Source organism: Protopterus annectens, chromosome 10.part0 (genome assembly GCF_019279795.1).
Source record: "Protopterus annectens isolate FY-2018-M chromosome 10.part0, PAN1.0, whole genome shotgun sequence".
NCBI classification, from domain to species: Eukaryota; Metazoa; Chordata; order Ceratodontiformes; family Protopteridae; genus Protopterus; species Protopterus annectens.
The window spans coordinates 4,978,905-5,000,552 of NC_056744.1; the positions used below are offsets into that span (position 1 = coordinate 4,978,905).

Here is a 21,648-nt window from a genome sequence, read left to right on the forward strand (position 1 = left end):
CGCTTCCAGGAAACCTGACTGGTATTGCAGAGTCCCCTGACTCTCACAAATTTCTTTTAAAAAATCCTACTGCTGACCCTGAGGTTATCTTCCAAGGGCCTAAAGGAATTAAAGCAACTTCTGCTAAGAATCCTCCCCCCAGATAGGGATTCCCGAGCATTAGACAGATGGGGTAACAAAGTATGCACCTCTGCTACTCTTGCTGTTAGAGCACTAAGCTGTCAGTTCCATATGCTAAAATTCCAGCAGCATACCATGGAACTCCTCAAACAAAAAATATCAACTTTTCCTGCTTGTGCAGAAAATAGAGTTGCAAGACTTCATGCATTCTGCAAGTCAAGTAACTAAGCACACCTTACACTAGTTTTGATGCCCTAGAAGCGTCTCGCAGGGCAGCAGTTCTGTCCTTGGAAGGCATGCTTGTCTTAAGGAACAGCCCTTGCCAGACCATGTCAAATCTAAACTATTGGATGCACCCTTGCACAAAGACAACTTATTTGTCACCAAGACAGAGGAGGTCTTAAAAAAGATGGAAGAAAAAAAACTTAAGTCTATGCAGACAGTTAAGGATTTCTTGCAGGCCCAGCCACCCAGGTTGAGTAGGCATTACCCCTCCAAACACTGGTTCCCCCCCGCCCCCTCCAGGTCAGTTCAGCCCATACCAAGGGGAAGCAGACACCCCAGACAACAGCCACAGGGAATGCAGAGATCAAACAAATGTAGTACCTCCACTTCTAAACCAGGGAGTGCAAAGCCACCCTTCATGGTAAGAACTCACAATGACTCTCCACTTCCACCCCCTCCCTCTGCCCACCTGCACTTGCCCCTGGGAGGAAAACTCTCCTTCCACACAAGCACCTGAGCCACCATTGCCAACGACCGCTGGATCCTCAACATAGTGTCCCAGGGATACAAATTTTCTTTCCACACTCTACCAAGCCCAGAAGGGTTCCCAGATCTACCTTCCAGCCAGTGGGCAGAAGCCAAAAAGCAAGTCCTTTCTCTGTACTCCATTAGGGCAGTAGAACAAATAGGCCAAGGTTTCTACTCAAGGCTCTTCCTGGTACCCAGAAAAGAGGGCACCTGGCACCCCATCCTCAATTTATCCATTCTAAACACCTTCCTGGTGATACCAAAATCAAAATGCTCACCCTTCAGCAACTACTACCTATGCTCTCCAAGGATGCCTGGCTAGCCGCCTTAGACCTAAAAGAGGCCTACCTACACATCCCAAATCAGGGAGTCATGCAGGAAATATCTGTGCTTCAGGGCAGGATCTCTGCACTTTCAGTTCTCTGTGCTTCCCTTTGGCTTATCTACTACTCCCAGAGTTTTCAAAAAAAATGCCTGGCTCCCCACATTGCTTTTTGCAGGCAAAGAAATATTCATACCCATACTTAGATAACTGCCTAATTAAGGCAGACAGTCAGGAAAAGCTGCTCAAGCACCTGGCCTCTGTAAAGGACCTACTGACCTCCCTAGGGTAAACTATCAACAAAATCAAATCCAAACAAGTACCCACCCAAAAAGTTAAATTCCAGGGAGTAAGCCTGAACACAGTATCCCAGATGGCATTCCTTACACCAGAAAAGCAAACTTACCTGACATCCTATTTCTCTCAACTAGCCACCAGACCCCAGTTATCCGCAAGGAAAATCCTGCAAGCTCTGAGGTCAATGACATCTTGCATTCTACTCATTCCATGTACCAGACTGCATATGAGGAAACTTCAGTGGTACCTAAAAAGCCTTTGGTGTCAACACTCTCAAGACCTGGAAACTCTTATACCAATAATACCTCGTCTAAGGAAAGATTTCCTTTTGTGGGCAGCAGCATGCTACCACAACAAGGGACTACCCTTCTCACCACCCCACGCCGCCCATACCCTCACCACAGACGCATCAGACTATGTCTGGGGTGCACACCTGAATGGCAGGTGCATATATAACCAATGGAGCCTACATCAAATACATCCACACATCAACCAAAAAAGAGATATTAGCTGTCTAGCACACATTGCCGTATTTCGGACCCCTTTTCTCCCCAGGAGCTCTACTGATCAAAACAGACAACACCACAGTGATGTGGTATATCAACAAGCAGGGGAGGGACTCACTCCTACCCTGTATGCAGGCTCGCCATGACCATTTGGCACACAGCGTCAGCCATGCAACTACATCCGTTAGCACAATTCCTGCCTGGCTCTCTAAACTGGCTGGCAGACAGCTTAAGCAGACATCTTCTGGACCCAGACGAGTGGCAGCTAAACAAAGAACCTTCACCCTTTTAACTCAGAAATGGGCACCCCGAAGGTTAGACCTCTTTGCTTCCCACTCCAGCCATCAGCTCAGCTAGTTCTACACCAGGGAGCCTCACTGCAGGACCTGGAAAGTGAATGCTCTTATCTTTCCAGTGGGTCAACCTCTCGGTCTATGCATTTCCTCCACTACCTCTCATTACCAGGGTACTGCTCAAAAATAAAGGAGGAAAAAACAAGGGTAATCCTGATTGGCCCAGACTGGCCATACCAGCATTGGTTCCCACTGCTGCGTAGCCTGTCCCCATGGCATCTCCCTCAGATCCCAACACTCCTGACCCAGAGGGAAGGAGAATTCATGCATCCCCAATTGCAGACCCTCAATTTGGCAGCCTGGCTTATTCCGTGACCACTGTACAAGCTGCCAAATAGGTTCTAGATGTTATACGTGAGGCCAGACGCCCTAGCACTAGAAAGTCTTATGCTGACAAATGGAAAATGTTCTGCACCTGGATCCAGGCTAAGGGAGCCGATATGGCACAGCCCTCCATACCTGTCATCCTGGATTACCTAGCTGACCTACTACACAGTGGTCTATCCTTTTCCTCTATTAAAATTCATGCCTCTGCTAATTTCAGCACTGAGCAGCCTCTTTTCTCACACCCTCTGATCAAACAGTTCCTCAGAGGGGCTAGCAACTTGAAGCCACCCAGAAGAGCACCTATCCCAGCTTGGGACCTAAACTTTGTTAGAGAAACTCACCCTGCCCCTTTTGAACCAGCAGCTTCAGCAGAATTAAAGTTTATCTCCTGGAAGACAGCCTTGCTTCTGGCCATCATTTCAGCAAGAAGAGTATCCGAGCTACAAGCACTAATGGCTGTACAGCCCTTCATTATTTTCCATGCTGACAGGGTCTCCCTCAGGACTAACCCATCCTTCATGCCAAAAGTGGTGTCCATTGTGGCTCTCAACCAATCCATTCATTTGCCCACCTTCCTCCCTAACCCACAAAACAAAGGGGAAAGAATACTGCACTCTTTAGATGTGTACAGACAGCTCAGATTCTATCTAGACAGGACTAAATCATTCAGAAAGACTGATTAGTTGTTAGTCACCTTTGCTGCAGGAGCAGAAGGCAAAGCCATAGCCAAATAAACCATTTCAAAATGGATAGCACATTGCATCCATTTCTGCTACAAGCAACATGGGAAACCTCCCCCTAAGGGAGTCAGAACTCCCTCTACCAGGGCAATCTCCACCTCTACAGCTTTCTTCAGAGGAGTCCCCACCAGGGACATCCTGGAGGCTGCAACATGGACATCTGTTCATAACGTCACCACGCTTACCACCTGCCTATCTTCTCCAAATCCAGAGCAGGCTTTGCCACTGCAGTCTAGAAGGGCATCCTAGCCAGCCCCCAGTCTTCTTGCCTGCCTCCACCCTTTTCCTCAGCTTTGGGAATCAACCCAAATGTGATGACTGCAACAGTGAAACACGAAGAACATAATACAGTTGTGTACACTTATCATAAATGTAGACGTTTGAGTGTATTCACCGTTGCAGTCCTGGTTTCCCTCCCTCCATCCCTCTTTCTCTATCTCTTATTACAAGGAACTTTTTGGTATTTACTTTCTACTGGTGGGGTTCTTCCACCATATCCTGGCTCCCAAGTGGGGGATTCTAACAGGGCATGAAAAACTGATGTAATGGTGTTGGCTGCCTTACTTTATACTACTGATGACCTGACATTAGTCTTGAAGTGACAGCAACCAACGCAAAAGTACTAAGCCTCTGGTATTCCGGACGACTGAGGGCTACCCTGGCAGGGGATAACCCAAATGCGATGACTGCAACAGTGAATACACTCGAACATCTACATTTATGGTAAGTGTACACAACTGTACTTTGCTGGTTGAGCTTCTGATCCTATTGGCTTGATCTTGTACTTAAGGGTATCTATTAAGGGTATCTGTATTGTCCATCTTTGTCATTGCTTCTGTGAGCACAGGGTTACTGCAAACCCAATCTGAGGCGGATTAGGTGAATGAGGTATTATGGGTAGGATGGGACGAGCTCGAGCTCTCTACTTGGAAAGATCCACAGGTTGAAGAAGAATGCAGCGACAACACAGATGGAACGTTATGATAAGAACATAACTTCTTTTTTTTTAGAAAGCGGAGGTGTTGTATCACAAGTATAACTGCTTTGTCACATCCTTGCTTGTTTTGCATGAAATTTTATTTTCTTGCCTCTAGTAGTAAGTATATAGTAGAGTTTTTTTTTGTATTATTTCTGTGTATTGACTTTTAAATTTACTTAAAAATGCTAAATTGTTTTTGTTATGTTGTAGGTTACAGTGCTTTGCTTCGATATGAAGGCTTTGATAATGATTCAAGTCTTGACTTTTGGCAGAATATATGTGGCCCAGATGTTCACCCGGTTGGTTGGTGTGCCACCAGCGGAAAACCTTTGGTCCCTCCACGATGTAAGTATGTGTACTGAGAGCTTTTTAATGTTGTACTTTAATGTACTGCAAGAATGTTATGCCTACATTTTCTTAATTAAATGGAGACTGGATAACAGAAAATGAAGTTACGCAGTATGCCTGAAAAGCAAGAATACTACTGCAAAGCTTTGGGTTTAGGATTAGACATTGAGCTGCGATTGAGATTGCAGAGTCAAAGTCATGTTTTGTCTGCTCATCTTGTGTGCTCTCTCAAAGTGTTTGATATTTGCTTTTTAAATGACAACTGTACCTAAAAATAGGGGAGGGGACTTAAATCTTAATTGTACTACTGCCCTGCATTGCTCTGATTAGTTGTGATTGTCTCATTTGTTAATCTCAAAATGACAAATGCTGATATTTTTTTTGTGTTTCACTGTTTATGCCTCCTTGATATAATTTTTTACACTATGCTGAGAAGAACACTTAGTGTGGTAGTATCTATTCAGTACAGTAAAAGTCCTGTGATTTTTATACCTTTAGAAGTCTTTCAAAAGTGTCAGTTTTTTTTTACAGTTGTGTCCTTTTTTCCCCTCTGTATGTCTGCTGACCTTCAGCACGCACCTCTTTCAAATGGTTTTGAGAGTGTTTGTTTCCTTAACACTAAGGGAGTCCCTGAAATGTAGTCAAGATCTAACTGTAGGGGGTCATCCTCTAAGCAGCCATGGACGGTTTTGCCCTCATTAGTGTGCAGTGGGTATAAGGGGACTGTGGGATATGATTGATTTTTGTTAGAGGCTATATCTGTTGCTCAGCATTTTAAGATGTGCATATCTTTACACATGATATATTACTTAATGATTTTTTTTAGGATTTAAAACTGTAGATGTTCTTTGTGTTTCACTGTTGCAATCATCACATATTTTCTTGCCCTCAGTCAGCCTGATTATCAAAGTCTTGGGTCCTGCATCTGTTGCTGTCTTATCTTCCATGACGTCAGGTAGTCAGGGGTATAAAGCATGCAGCCGACGCCATTACATCAGTCTTTTTTACCGTGCGGTGCCTGAAGCAGAAGCAGTCCATAAGTGCCAGTCAGCCGACTCCTGAAATTTTCGTTTTCGAGTTTCAGAACCAAAGTCTTCAACTAAGCTAAGTACCCCATTGGGGAAACTTTTTCTTGCTCTAAACCGATGTCAGTAAAAGTTAACAATTGTATTTCTTGTGGAAAGCAAATACCTCACAAAATTTTTAATTCATACTGCATTCCTTGCTTAGACCCGGACCATGACGTACCTCGCTGTCAGTTTTGTGCCTTATTTAAACAACAAACTATTCGTCAGTTTATTTACGCTTCTAAATATTTTGGTACTCGGTTCAATTATCCAGAAATGACTTCAGTAAGCCATCCAACTACCGACATTCCAAAAAAAACACAAAGATAAAGACAGAGGCAGACTGCATAGGTCCAGAACTGCCGACGACGCTTCTCCTAAGCTAGTCGCCAGTTCACTGGTACTCAGTGAGGTGCTTTTGCAGCCTGTGATACCCGCTACTTCAGATTCGCAGGCCTCTACTGAGACCCATTCGGTGTCCGGTATGCTGCGGGATGCTTCTTCAACTGTGGAACCTGCGAATGTCTCTACTTTGGGTGGGTCCTGAGCCACTGTGCAGACACCGGCTTCTGAGGGTGTATACAGGCCAACTGATTTGCATATTAAACCAACGCCATCTTCTTCTTCAAGGCCTAGAACTCGATCCATGCCTAGAAAACCGACACCCAGACTGTATGGTCAGGCCTCTATGCCTAAAAAACAAATGGTAAGAATGGCTGAGGACCTTATTACTCTAATCAGGGGAAGCCACCCTTCCCCCTCTAAGACCTAGGACTGATTTTCCTTATGATTCTTCTGATCAGGACTCTGAAATTTCTGTTTCCTCTGATGACCAGGGTTTACTCTTATCTACCTATGAGGATTCTGATGCAGAGGACTCCATTCCCTCTGCTTCCACTCCAGTGGATTTCTCTTTTGGTGAAACCTAGCATACTCTTAGGGAGCATTTTAGCTGGGAAAGCCAGGATTACTCTTACTCTAAAAAGAGGATTAGGGATTTCTTACTCCTGCCCCAACACAGGCCTTTAGCTATCCCCCTGTACTGGACATTCTTGATGATGCCTTCTCGGAATCTAGCTTGGCCCCTGACTTTTTACCTCCTGCTCCCAGAAAACCTGATAGGTATTACAGGGTTCCTGACTCTCACAAGTTCCTCTTTAAAAATCCTACTGCAGATCCTGAGACCATTTCACAGGGACTCAAGGGCATTAAGTCTACTACTGCCAAAAATCCTACCTCCTCTGATAGAGATTCCAGGATGCTGGATAGATGGGGTAAGAAGGTATACACTTCTTCAACATTGGCCATTAGGGCCTTAAACTGCCAGTTTCATATGTTAAAATATCTGAAGCATATTATTGGATTGCTTAAACAGAAAATTATGTTTATTCCTGACACTGCTGAAAATAAAGATTTACAGGATTTAATGCATTCTGCTAACAAGTTGGAAAACATACTTTGCAATGTGGTTTTGATTTATTAGAGGCATCTTGAAGGGCTGCTGTCACTGCGTCTGTACTTAGAAGGCATGCTTGGCTTAAGGAGCAAACTTTGCCAGATCATGTTAAAGCTAAATTGCTGGATGCTGCATTAAACCAAGACCCACCTGTTTGGCAACAAAGCAGAAGTACTTAAAAAGGTAAAGGAAAAAAGCTAAATCTGTGCAAACTGTTAAAGATTTCCTGCAAGTACAGCCTCCTAGATTTAGTAGGCATTGGCCCTCTAAGAATTGGTCCTTTCCTGTCTCTTCCAGGCCTTCTCAGTCCAAACCCAGAACCAGCAGAACAACCCAGGCTTCAGTCCCAAGGTACTCACAGGACTAAGCACTGGGGGGCTCCCACTTCCAAAGCAGGGAGTAGTAAGACTCCCCCCCCCCCTATGGTAAACTGTCTCAGTGACTTAACTTTAAAACTTCCAAGCCCTGCACAACTGACTGTTCCTTTAGGGGGAAAGACTGGGAACTCATTACCCCGACAAATGGGTTTTAAATATAGTTTCCCAAGGATACAGATTCCACTTCCACTCCTTACCAACCCCAAACGGTTGGCCAGCTCTACACCCAAATCAGTGGGCAGAGGCTCAAAATCAAGTTCTCTCTCTCTCTTTTAAGTATCAGGGCTATTCAACCTGTCCCAGAAGAGGAAAGGGGACAAGGTTTCTACTCAAAACTTTTCCTGGTTCCCAGAAAAGACCACTCCTGGCATCCTATCCTGGACGTCTCTATCCTAAGCACATTTTTGGTGATCCCGAAATTCAAGATGCTAATTCTTCACCAGCTGCTTCGTATGCTAGGCAAGGATGCCTGGTTGACAACACTGGATTTAAAGGAAGCCTACCTGCACACCCAGTAAGGGAATCATGCAGAAGACACCTACGCTTCAAAGCAGGCTACATGCACTATCCGTTCTCTGCACTGCCCTTTGGCTTACCTACTGCGCCCAGGGTATTCACAAAGTGCCTAGCCCCAGTCATTGCATTTTGCAGGCAAAGAAATATTCAAATATACCCATACCTGGACGTTTGTCAGGCAGAAAGCCAGGACATACTATTGAATTATTTGGCGTTTGTGCAGAAATTGCTAACTTCCCTGGGGTACACCATAAACGAAAAGAAATCACATCTTGTACCCTGCCAACAAATTGTATTCCTGGGAGCAAGCTTGAACACATCTTCCAAGATGGCTTTGCTCACGACAGTGAAACAAGATCATTTGACATCCTACTTCAAACTGCTGGCCAGAAAGACCAAGCTATCTGCAAGGAAAAGTACTGCAAGCCCTGGGGTTCATGACCTCCTGCATTCTCCTAATTCTATATGCAAGACTGCATGTGAGGAAACTACAATGGTATCTAAAAAGCCTATGGTGTCAACATTCTCAGGATCTAGAAGCAATTATTCCTATCATACCTTGTCTGCAGATAGATTTCCTTTGGTGGGCAGAGGCCTGCCACCAAAACAAGGGACTGCCATTCACTCTACCCCCTGCTGCCCAAACCCTAACAACAGATGCATCAGACTATGCATGGGGAGCTCACTTGGCAGGGAAGTGCGTTCAGGGCAAATGGAACCCAGGTCAGTTGCACCTGCATATCAATCAAAAAGAAATGTTAGCTGTACAGAATGCTCTGACAGCCTTCAAGGAACACATTCTTCCAGGACAATTAATGGTAGAGATGGACAATACCACTGTTATCTGGTACATAAACAAGCAGGGGGGACATACTTGTACCCTGTCTGCAGACTAGCCATGGCTCTGTGGAACACAGCCTTGAGCTACCAAGTGCACCTACAGGCTCAATTCCTGCCAGGAAAGCTAACTACACTGGCAGATAAACTAAGCAGAAATCTCATGGACCCACACGAGTGGAAACTGGAACCAAAGATATTCAACATGTTGAGAAACAAATGGGGGATCCCAGAGATAGACCTGTTTGCCTCCCCTAAGAACTTCCAATTGGACAAATTCTGCACAAGGACTCCCCACAAGCAATCTTGGAAAGTGGATGCCCTGCCCTTCACTTGGAAAAGCTATCAGTTTATGCCTTTCCCCCTCTGCCTCTCCCCTCCAAGGTACTACTAAAGATCAAATAAGACAAAACCAGGATGATACTGATTGCACCAGACTGGCCATGTCAACACTGGTACCCCTTTTTGTGCAGTGTGTCACTGCTGGCACCATGGCACCTGCCTCAGACCCCTGACCTGCTGTCCCAGCAGGAGGGCCAGATTCTGCACCCCCAGCTTCAAACCCTGAACCTGGCAGCCTGGCTAATTACCTGATCTCTCCGTTACCATCCCTCAGTAAGTAAGTGATGGATGTCATTCTGGAGGAAAGGAGGCCTAGTACTAGAAAATCCTATGCTGAAAAATGGAAATGATTCTGTTCCTGGAACCAAACTCAGGGGATGGGCACAGCAGTGCCCAATTTACCTCAGATTCTTCAGTACTTAACTGAGATGCTTCACAAGGGCCTTTACTTTTCCTACATCAAAATTCATGCATCAGCCATTTCAGCTCATTACAACACAGAACCACCCCCTTCTCTCATTCACTGCTGAAGCAGTTCCTCAGAGGGGCCAAAAACTTAAGACCACCCAGGAGAGCCCCTACTCCAGCCTGGGACCTTAACCTTTTATTGGAAAAACTCACTATACCTCCTTTTGAGCCAGCTGCAAATGCAGAGTTGAAATTCCTTTCTTGGAAAACAGCCTTTCTTTTAGCCATCACTTCAGCAAGAAGGGTGTCTGAATTACAGGCCCTCATGGCAGTGGTGCCTTTCTTCATCTTTCATGCAGACAGGGTGTCCCACAGGACCAATCCCTCCTTCATGCCCAAGGTGGTATCAAGTGTGGCCCTTAATCAGTCCATTCATTTGCCAGCCTTCTTATCTAATCCACAGAACAAAGGGGAACGAAAACTGCACTCCTTAGATGTGCACAGACAACTTAGATTTTACTTGGACAGGACTAAACCTCTCAGGAAATCTGAACAGCAGATGGTTGCATTTGCTGCAGGGGCATAGGGGAAGGCCATTTAAAAGCAAACCATTTCCAAATGGATATGCCATTGCATTCATTTCTGCTATAAGCATCATGGAAAACCTATCCCACAGCGGATAAGACCACATTCAACCAGGGCTGCATCTACCTCTACAGCCTTTCTCAGATGTGTACCTACCAGGGACATTCTAGAAGCTGCTACCTGGAGTTCTGTACATACCTTCTCCAAGCATTACCATTTGCCAATTTTCTCCAAATCCTGAGCTGGCTTTGCCACTGCAGTCTTGCAGGGCTTTATAGCTGGTCTTAATGCTGTCTAATTTCCTCCTCCCATCCTTAGCTTTGGGAATCTACCCAAATGTGATGACTGCAACAATGAAACATGAAGAACATAGTACAGTTGTGTACACTTACCATAAATGTAGATGTCCGAGTGTATTCACTGTTGCAGTCCTAGTTACCTTCCCTCCTGCCTCCTGACTTCTATTGGCTATACCTCTTTTCTTGTTTGCTATGCTTAAAGCTTTTTGGTGTATTTGCTTTTTTGTTGGAGGTGTAACCTCGTGTATATATAATTTCTTCCCATTTTGGGGGCACCTGACAACTGAGGCAACAAAAACTGATGTAGTGGTGCCGGCTGCTTGCTTTATACTCTTGACTACCTGACGTCATGGAAGATGAGACAACAACCGATGCAGGACCCAAGACTTTGATAATCAAGCCGACTGAGGACTACTGCAAGCAGATAACCCAAATGTGATGACTGCCATAGTGAATACACTTGAACATCTACATTTATGGTAAGTGTACACAACTGTACTTTTCAAGTCATGTTTTCTAGATTGTCTGGAAATTTGATCATTTCCAAGTGCTCACATATTCATAAAGTTAATAATTGCTTATGTTTAAAAAAATTTATTGGTATTGTAGGTAGAATGAGTGACGAACCTAATTTTAGTTTTGAGATGTAGATGCTTCTTTCCATATTCCAACTGCTTATCTGAAGGATGTCATATTACAAGTGATGGAAGAAAGTTAAGCAAGGTTTCTCAAAGAGGAAAACTGTTGTGAAGAGAAGCTTCATAAATCATTTCAGACAGAAAGCAGTGGCTGTAATTATATGATGTTCTTCGTGTTTCACTGTTGCAGTCATCACATTTGGGTTATCTGCTTGTAGTAGCCCTCGGTCGGCCTGATTAACAAAGTCTTGGGTCCTGCATCGGTTGCTGTCTCTTCTTCCATGATGGTAGGTCGTCATGGGTGTAAAACATGCAGCTGATGCCATTACATCAGTCATTCTTGCGTGCAGTGCCCGAAGCAAAAACAGTTCACAAGAACCGAAGTCTTCAACTTAAAGCTAAGTACCCCGTTGGGGAAACTTTTTCTTGCTCCTTACCGATGTCAGTAAAAGTTAATAATTGCATTACTTGTGGAAAGCAAATACCTCATAAAGATTTTCATTCGTACTATATTCCTTGCGTAGGCCCTGACCACGACGTACCTTACTGTCGGTTTTGTGCTTTATTTAATCAGTGCACTATCCATCGTCAGTATATTTTTGCCTCTAAATATTTTGGTTCTCTGTTTAATTATCCAGAAATGTTGTCGGTTAGCCATCCGACTACCGGGATTGCAAAGAAACGCAAAGATAAAGACAGAGACAGGCTGCCGAGGTCCAAAACTGCCGAAAACGCTTCTCCTAAGCCAGTCGCCAGTTCGCCAGTACTCAGTGAGGTGCTTTCGCAGCCCCTGATACCCGCTACTTCTGATTCGCAAGCCTCTACTGAGACCCATTCGGAGTCCGGTATGCCACGAAGATACTTCAACTATGGAACCCGCAGATGTCTCTACCTTGGATGGGTCCTGAGCCACTGTGCAGGCACCGGCTTCTGTGGGTGTATTCAGGCCTACGGACTTGCATATTAAATCGACGCTTCCTTCATTACTAAGGCCTAAATCTCGATCCATGTCTAAAAAACCGACACCCAGGCCACATGCTCAGGCCCCTATACCTAAAAAACAAATGATAAAAATAGCTGAAGATCTAATAACTCTAATCAGGGGTAGTCAACCCCCCCCCCCCCCAAGAGGCCTAGGGCTGAGCTTGATTATGAATCTTCTAATCAGGATTCTGTTTCTTCTGACTCTTCTGATGAACTGGATTTGTCCTTACCTCCTTATGAGGATTCTGATGCAGAGGATTCTATTGCCTCTGCTTCCCCTCCTGAGGATTTTTCTTTTGGGGAAACCTTACATACTTTAAGGGACCATTTTCACTGGGAAAGCCAGGAATTTTCTGATTCAAAAAAAGAGGCTTGGGGATTTCCTTCTTCTACCTCAGCATGGGCTTTGGCTATTCCTCCTGTACTAGACATTGTTGATGATGTTTTCATGGAATCCATTTTAGTCCCCGATTCCCTGCCTCCTGCTCCTAGTAAACCTGACAGATACTACAGGGATGTTCTTCGTGTTTCACTGTTGCAGTCATTACATTAGGGTAATCCTGCTGGCAGGTTGCCCTCAGCCGGCCTGAATTCCAAATTCTTGGGTCCTGCATCGGCTGCTGTCGCCCCTTCCCTGATGTTAGGTCGTCAGGGGTGTAAAAGCAGCAGCTGACGCCATTTTCTTCAGTCTTTCTTGCCGTGCGGTGCTCAAAGCAGAAGTAGTTCGCAAGTGCCAGTCAGCCGACTCGTGAGATTTTCATATTTGAGTTTCAGATCCAAAGTCTTCAATGCAACTAAGTACCCCATTGGGGAAACTTTTTTCTTGCTCCAAACCGATGTCAGAAAAAGTTAATAACTGTATTTCTTGTGGGAAGCAAATACCTCATAAGGATTTTCATTCTTACTGTATTCCTTGCCTAGGCCCTGATGACAATGTTTCTGATTGTTGGTTTTGTGCTAGATTTAACCAACGCACTATTAAGCATTGGTATGATTTTGCTTTAAACTTTTTTGGACACTGATTTAATTACCCTGAAATGACGTTGGATAGCCATCCGACTACCGGAGTTTACAAAAGACGCAAAGAAAAGGATAGAGAAAAACAACCGAGGCCCAAAACCGACGACGAAGCTTCTCCTAAGCCAGTCACCGGTTCTCAGTGAGGCATGTTCGCAGCCCCTGACACCCGCTACTTTAGAATCACAGGCCGCTACAAACTCCCACGTGGAGTCGGCCATGCCACTGGAAGCTCAAGGTATTGGAGCCTCAGACTCTAATCCCTCAGATGGGTCTGGTGCTGCTGAGCAGGTACCAGCTTCTGAGGGTGTATTCAGACCTAAACATCTTTACATTAAAACGACTTCAGCTTCAAAGGCAAAGACTAAAGCACCTTCTAAAGCAAGGAAACAAACTCAAGAGCCACGTGGACAGTCTTCTATGCCCAAAAACAGATGCTCAAAATGGCCGAAGACTTGATTACCTTAATCAGGGGTTCCCATCCCCCTCCTGATAAGAGGCCTAGGCAAGAGACTATGAATCTTCAGATTAGGTTTCTATTTCTTCTGATTCCTCTTCTGATCATGAATATTCTCTCCCCCCTATCAGGAATCTGATGCTGAAGAATCTATACCTTCAGCATCTCCTCCTGAGGACTATTCCTTTGGGGAAACCTTGCACACCATGAGGGAGCATTTCCACTGGGAGAGCCAAGATTTTTCAGAATCTAAAAAGAGGCTCAGGGATTTTCTATTACTACCTTAGCACAGGCCTCTCTAGCCATTCCACCTGTATTAGACATTGTAGATGATGTGTTTTCGGAGTCCAGTCTGACCCCTGACTCCTTACCCCCAGCTCCTATTAAGCCTGACAGATGTTACAGGGTTCCTGACAGAGATTCAAGGCAACTGGATAGATGGGGAAAAAAGGTTTACACCTTTGCAATTTTGGCAGTAAGGTCCTTAAACTGTCAATTTCATATGCTTAAGTATCAGCAACATGTCATGGGATTGCTTAAACAGAAAATATTGTTAAATTCTGAATGTGCAGAAAACAAGGAAATGCAGGATTTATTGTATGCAGCAGAACAAGTTGGAAAACATACTTTGCAATGTGGATGTCCTTCAAGAATGCAACTGCAGTCATAACATATGGGCAGCAAACCAAAGAAGTGACACAGGGGTTTCACCTGCCCCACAGCCACAATCTTAATGACTTTCCTCTACTTCCGCCTACCAGGGAACAAATAGAAGCTCTCTTGGGCGGGAAATTATCTCTGTTTGCAGACAATTGGCACAGACTGACAAAGGACAAATGGATTTTGGACATTATAGACCGAGGTTACAGGTTCTATTTTCATACCTTACCAAGAAAACAAGGCATGCCAAACCTACCACAAAACCAGAGGGCAGAGGCTATCAAGCAAATCTCTCTGCTGACTCGGATGAAAGCAATAGAAAGAGTTCCACAACAAGAACAAGGCCAGGGGTTTTACTCAAGACTGTTCCTTGTTCCAAGAAAAGAATCTCAATGGAGACCAATACTGGATTTGTCCGCATTAAACACCTTTCTCATAGTACCAAAGTTCAAAATGCTGACTCTACAGCAACTCCTTCCCATGCTGGGCAAGGGGTCTTGGCTGATTACTCTGGACCTCAAGGAGGCATACCTGCATGTCCCTATCAGATACAGCTGCAGAAGATACCTCAGATTTCTTGCAGGGCCAGAGCATTATCAATTCTCAGCATTGCCATTTGGCTTATCTACTGTGCCCAGAGTAGTCACAAAATGCCTGGCTTCAGTAATTGCTCATTGCAGGCTCCAGGGGATCCAGATTTACCCGTACCTGGACGACTGCCTCATACAAGCAGACGACAAATCGATTTTGACAAAAGACTTGGACTGTGTCATATGATTATTTCAAGCTCTGGGATACACAGTCAACTTCCAAAAGTCAAGACTTCAGCCATACTTTTTGATTCTTTGGAGGCCTCCTGCAGGGCCGCAGTTACGGGTTCTGTAATTAGGAGGCAAGCTTGGTTAAAGGAACAAAATCTGCTTGATCATGTTAGTTAAATTTCTAGATGCACCTTTACAGCATGATACTTTGTTTGGTGTTAAGGCAGAAGAAGTGTTAAAGAAAATGGAGGACAAAGCTAAATCTATGCAAACTGTCAAAGATTTTTTACAGGTACAGCCACCCAGGTTTAGTAGACACTGGCCTACAAAAAATTGGTCGTTTCCTGTGTCAGACAGACCTCAAAGGGGCAGACCCAGACGCCCTAGCGGCAGATCCCAGGCACAAGGTCCTTATAGGCCCAAGCAATGGGGTGCTTCTACCTCCAGAGCTAGAGAAGATAGATCACAAACATACAGAAAACAGTCCCAGTGACTTCCCCCTGCCGGCACCAAGCACTTATCTTCTGGCAGCACCCTTAGGGGGAAAATTTGCACTTTTTTCTCAAAATTGGCACATCATAACCCAGGACAAGTGGTTTTTAAACAGTGTCACAAGACTATAAGTTCCACTTCCATTCTCTACCAAAGGCAAACGGCTGGCCACATCTGCCAAAAAAATCAATGGGCAGAGGCACAAAAACAAGTCTCATCCCTCATGGACATGTGGGCCATTCAACAAGTACCAGAGCAAGAGCAGGGACAAGGATTTTACTCAAGACTGTTCTTGGTACCCAGAAAGGACAAGGCCTGGAGGCCGATACTGGATCTATCTATTTTGAACACTTTCCTGGATATTCCAAAATTCAAAATGTTGACTTTGCAGCAGCTTCTGCCCATGCGGGGCAAGAATGCTTGGCTTGTGACTTTAGACCTAAAAGAGGCATACCTGCATGTTCTAATCAGACAATCATGCAGAAGATACCTAAGATTCAAGGCTGGTTCAATGCATTACCAATTCTCTGCACTGCCCTTTGACTTATCTACTGCGCCCAGGGTCTTTACAAAGTGCCTGGCACCAGTAATTGCGTTCTGCAGACAAAGAGGAATACAAATATATCCTTACTTGGACGACTGTCTCATTCAAGTAGAGAACAAGGACATTCTTCTTCAAAATCTGGTGTTTGTGAAAAGACTTCTAACATGCCCTAGGGTACACAGTCAACAAAAAGAAATCAAAACTAGTACCCTCACAAGAGATAATATTCCTGGGTACAAGCTTGAATACAACTGCCCAGATGGCTTATCTCACGCCAGACAAACAAAAGCAACTGACTACCTGTTTCAAAATGTTGGCAACAAAGGCCCAATTATCTGCAAGAAAAATTCTGCAGGCTTTGGGCTTCATGGCATCCTGCATCCTACTAATTCCATATGCAAGACTGCATATGAGGAAACTTCAATGGTACCTAAAAAGTGTTTGGTCTCAACATTGCCACAGCCTGGAAACAGTCATTACTCTCATTCCCTGCCTGCAACGGGAGTTTCAATGGTAGGCAAAGGCTTGTCACCAGAACAAGGGACAGCCATTCACATTACCTCCAGCCAGGCAAACACTAACAACAGATGCATCAGCCTATGCCTGGGGAGCCCACATGGCAGGAAGATGCATTCAGGGCACATGGTCCTCAAACCAAATGCATCTACATATCAATCAAAAAGAGATGTTGGCTGTTCAAAATGCCCTGACAGCCTTCAAGGACCTACTGCATCCGGGACAACTACTGATAAAGACAGACAACACCACGGTCATGTGGTATATAATCAAGCAAGGGGGCACACATTCTTACCCCCTTTGCAGACTAGCCATGACCTTGTGGGACACAGCTTTGACTTACCAAGTACATCTGCAGGCACAATTCCTGCCAGGAAAGGAAAGTACTCTGGCAGATGAACTAAGCAGAAACCTCATGGATCCTCATGAGTGGAAGCTGGATCCACAAGTCTTCAGCATGATAACAAGGAAATGGGGATGCCCGGACATAGATCTGTTTGCCTCCCCTCTCAATTATCAACTAAAAAGATTCTGCACAAGGACTTATCACAGACAGGCATGGAAAGTGGACGCCCTATCTTTCAGCTGGAAAAACCTATCAGTATATGCCTTTCCGCCACTGCCTCTCCTCCCCAAGGTGCTCCTAAAGGTCAGACAGGAGAAGCCAAAGATGATACTGATTGCCCCAGACTGGCCCCGCCAGTACTGGTATCCAATACTAAGGAGCTTTTCTCAATGCCCAGCTTGGACCTTGCCTCAGATACCTCATCTACTGTCCCAGCAAAACAATCAAATCCTGCACAGCCAACTTAGGACTGTAAACCTGGCAGCATGGCGGATAATGTAGTCATTCAAAACACATCTCTCAGTAAAGCTGTGATGGATGTCATTTTGGAGGCCAGAAGGCCTAGTACTAGAAAATCTTATGCTTGAAAATGGAAGAGATTTTGTGTTTGGAACCATGCACAAGGAACTGATACAGCTGTGCCAAATATTCCTCAGATTTTGCAATACTTAATTGAGATGCTGGACAAAGGTCTTTCTTTTTCATCTATTAAAATTCATGCCTCTGCCATTTTGGCTCATTACAATACAGAACCACCAATTTTTTCTCATCCTTTTCTAAAACAGTACCTCAGAGGAGCCGAAAACTTAAGGCCTCCAAGAAGATCACTAATGCCTGCATGGGACCTCAACTATGTCTTGGAAAAACTCACCCTGCCTCCTTTTGAGCCTAACGTTTTTATGTTGGAAATCAGCTCTGCTGCTGGCAATAACTTTTGCAAAACGAGTTTCAGAGCTTCAGGCACTCATGGCTGTGGAACCTTTTATCATTTTTTATCCAGACAAGGTCTCTGAGGACAAACCCAACATTTATGCCTAAGGTGGTGTCCATTGTGGCTCTTAACCAAACTATTCATCTGCCAACTTTTTATCCAAATCCACAGAACAAGGGGGAGAGAATTCTGCATTCTTTGGACGTTCACAGAAAGCTTAGATTCTACTTGGACAGAACCAAAGTCTTCCGAAAGACAGAACAATTACTACTGGCATATGCTGCAACATCACAAGGAAAGGCTATCTCAAAGCAGACTATTTCAAAGTGGGTAGGCCACTGCATTAGTTTCTGCTACTTACACCATGGCAAGCCTAAACTAAGGGCATTAGGCCACATTCAACCAGAGCTGCAGCCACTTCAGCAGCCTTTCTCAGGGGAGTACCAACCAAGGACATTTTAGAGGCTGCTACTTGGAGTTCAGTGCACACCTTTACCAAGCACTATCATCTGCCATTCTACTCTAAATCCAGGGCAGGCTTTGCCATTGCAGTTCTGCAGGGCCTCATAGCCGCTCCTAATGCTGTTTAGCTCCAGCCTCCCATCCATAGCTTTGGGACTCTACCCAAATGTAATGACTGCAAGAGTGAAACACGAAGAACATAGTACAGTTGTGTACACTTACCATAAATGTAGATGTTCGAGTGTATTTACTGTTGCAGTCCAGGTTACCCACCCGCCATCCCCCTTTTTTCTTCTGATAGAACCTATCTTTCCTTCTCTGATTTATACAACCTTTGTGGTGTATTTGCTTGTAGATTAAGGTAAAGTTTATATTGGTGTATGTATTTATATGTATATAAATTTTGGCTACCCTTTTAGGGGGCACCTGACATGTGGGGCAAGAAAAACTAAAGAAAATGGCGTCGGCCGCATCTTTTATACCCCTGACGACCTGACGTCAGGGAAGGGGCGACAGCGGCCGACGCAGGACCCAGGACTTTGGAATTCAGGCCGACTGAGGGCAACCTGCCAACAGGACTACCCAAATGTAATGACTGCAACAGTGAATACACTCGAGCATCTACACTTATGGTAAGTATGCACAAATGTACTTTACTGGGTCTTTGCTTAGAAGGCATGCTTGGCTTAAGGAGCAATCTTTGCCTGATCATGTTAAAGCTAAATTGTTGGATGCTCCTTTAAATCAGGACCACCTGTTTGGCAACAAGGCTGAAGAAGTTCTTAAAAAGATGGAAGATAAAGCTAAATCTATGCAAACTGTTGAAGATTTTTCACAAGTACAACCTCCTAGATTTAGTAGGCACTGGCCTAATAAGAATTGGTCCTTTCCAGGTCTTCTTAAGCCAAACCCAAACACAGCAAAAACCCAGGTTTCAGTCCCAGGGGAGACTCATAACTAAGCAGTGGGGGGCCCAAATCTGGGAATAACAAGATGGCCCCTTATGGTAAACAGTCTCAGTGACTTCCTTTTAAAATTTCCAAGCACTTATCATCTGACCGCCCCTTTTGGGAGAAAGATTGCTCTTCATGCAGAGAACTGGGAACTCATAACCCAGGACAAATGGGTTTTAAATATAGTGTCCCAGGGATACAGATTTCATTTCCACACATTGCCAACACCAAATGGGTGGCCAGACCTGCCCCCAAATCAGTGGGCAGAGGCTCAAAAACACGTACTTTCTCTCTTAAGCATGGGGGCTATTCAACTGGTACCACAAGAGGAAAAGGGACAAGGTTTCTACTCCAGACTTTTTCTGGTACCCAGAAAAGACAAATTATGGCATCCAGAACACCTTTCTGGAGATTCCAAAATTCAAGATGCTGACTCTTCACCAATTACTTCCTATACTAGGCAAAGACACCTGGTTGGCAACACTAGATTTAAAAGAAGCATATCTGCTCATCCCAATCAGGGAGTCTTGCAGAATATACCTACGCTTCAAAGCAGGATACACACATTATCAGTTCTCTGCACTGACCTTTGGCTTGTCTACTACGCCCAGGGTATTCACAAAGTGCCTGGCTCCAGTTATTGCATTTTGCAGGCAAAGAAGTATTCAGATATACCCATACCTGGACGATTGTCTAATTCAGGCAGAAAGCCAGGGCATACTGTTGAACCATCTGGCATTTGTAAAAACGGTTCTAACTTGTCTAGGGTACACCATAAACGAAAAGAAATCACTACTGGTACCCTGTCAACAGATTACATTCCTGGGAGCAAGCTTGAATACAACTTCCCAGATGGCTTGCCTCACACCAGAAAAGCAAATTCATTTGATAACCTATTTTAAACAAGTGGCCACAAAAACCCTGCTATCTGCAAGACAAATACTGCAAGTCTTGGGGTTCATGGCCTCCTGCATTCTTCTAATTCCATATGCAAGACTGCATATGAGGAAACTACAGTGGTATCTAAAAAGCCTATGGTGTCAACATTCTCAAGACCTGGAAACTATGATTCCTATCGTACCTTGCCTATGCCTAGAGTTCCTTTGGTGGGCAGAGACTACCTTTCACACACCACTCCCTGCCGCCCAAACCGTAATGCATCAGACTATGCATGGGTGGGCTCACCTAGCAGGGATGTGCATTCAGGGCAAATGGAACCCAAGTCAAATGCACCTGCATAGCTGTACAGAATGCTCTGACAACCTTCAAGGACCACATTCTTCCAAGACAACTAATGGTAAAGATGGACAACACCACTGTTGTGTGGTACATAAACAAGCAGGGGGGTACACATTCTTACCCCCTCTGCAGACTAGCCATGGCATTGCGGAACACAGCCTTGAGCTACCAAGTGCACCTACAAACTCAATTCCTGCCAGGAAAAGTAAATACACTGGCGGGCGGACTAAGCAGAAACGTTACGGACCCACACGATTGGAAACTGGAACCAAGGATTTTCAACATGTTGACAAGCAAATGGGGGAGCCCAGATATAGACCTGTTTGCCTCTCCCCAGAACTACCAATTGGACAAGTTTTGCACAAGGACTCCCCACAAACAAGCCTGGAAAGTGGATGTTTTGTCCTTCAGCAGGAAAAAAAACTCTACTCTCCAAAGTACTACTAAAAATCAAACAGGACAAACCAAGGATGATTGTAATTGCTTCAGACTGGCCGTGCCAACACTGGTACTCCCTCCTGCGCAGTGTGTCACGGTTATCTCCATGGCACCTGCCTCAGACTCCTTCCCTGCTTTCTCAGCAGGAGAACCAGATTCTGCACCCTCAGCTTCTAACACTGAACCTTGCAGCCTGGCTAATTACTTAATCTCTCCTTTACCATCCCTCAGCAAACCTGTGATGGGTATCATTTTAGAGGCAAGGAGGCCTAGTACTAAAAAATCTTATGCTGAAAAATGGAAAAGATTCTGTGCCTGGAACCCATCTCAAGGGATGAGCACATCAGCACCCAGTTTACCTCAGATTTTACAATACTTAACTGAGATGCTTCACAAGGGCCTGTCTTTTCCTCCATTAAAATCCACGCCTCAGCCATTTTAGCTCATTATAACACAGAATCGCCCCTCTTCTCTCATCCACTGCTCAAGCAGTTCCTCAGAGGGGCCAAAATTTGAGACCACCCAGGAGAGCTCCAACCCCAGCTTGGGACCTTAAGTTTGTCTTGGAGAAACTCACT

General features: G+C 44.7%; 1 protein-coding gene across 1 annotated transcript in view; it reads left to right on the plus strand.

The window, feature by feature from the left end:
• MBTD1 (mbt domain containing 1) overlaps positions 1 to 21,648 on the plus strand; it is a gene marked incomplete in the record, with an annotated part of 2,241,711 nt that overhangs the window by 833,302 nt on the left and 1,386,761 nt on the right. The window contains 1 exon segment of the mRNA XM_044084938.1: positions 4,608 to 4,742. Within this exon segment, the coding sequence (XP_043940873.1) occupies positions 4,608 to 4,742 (135 nt within the window).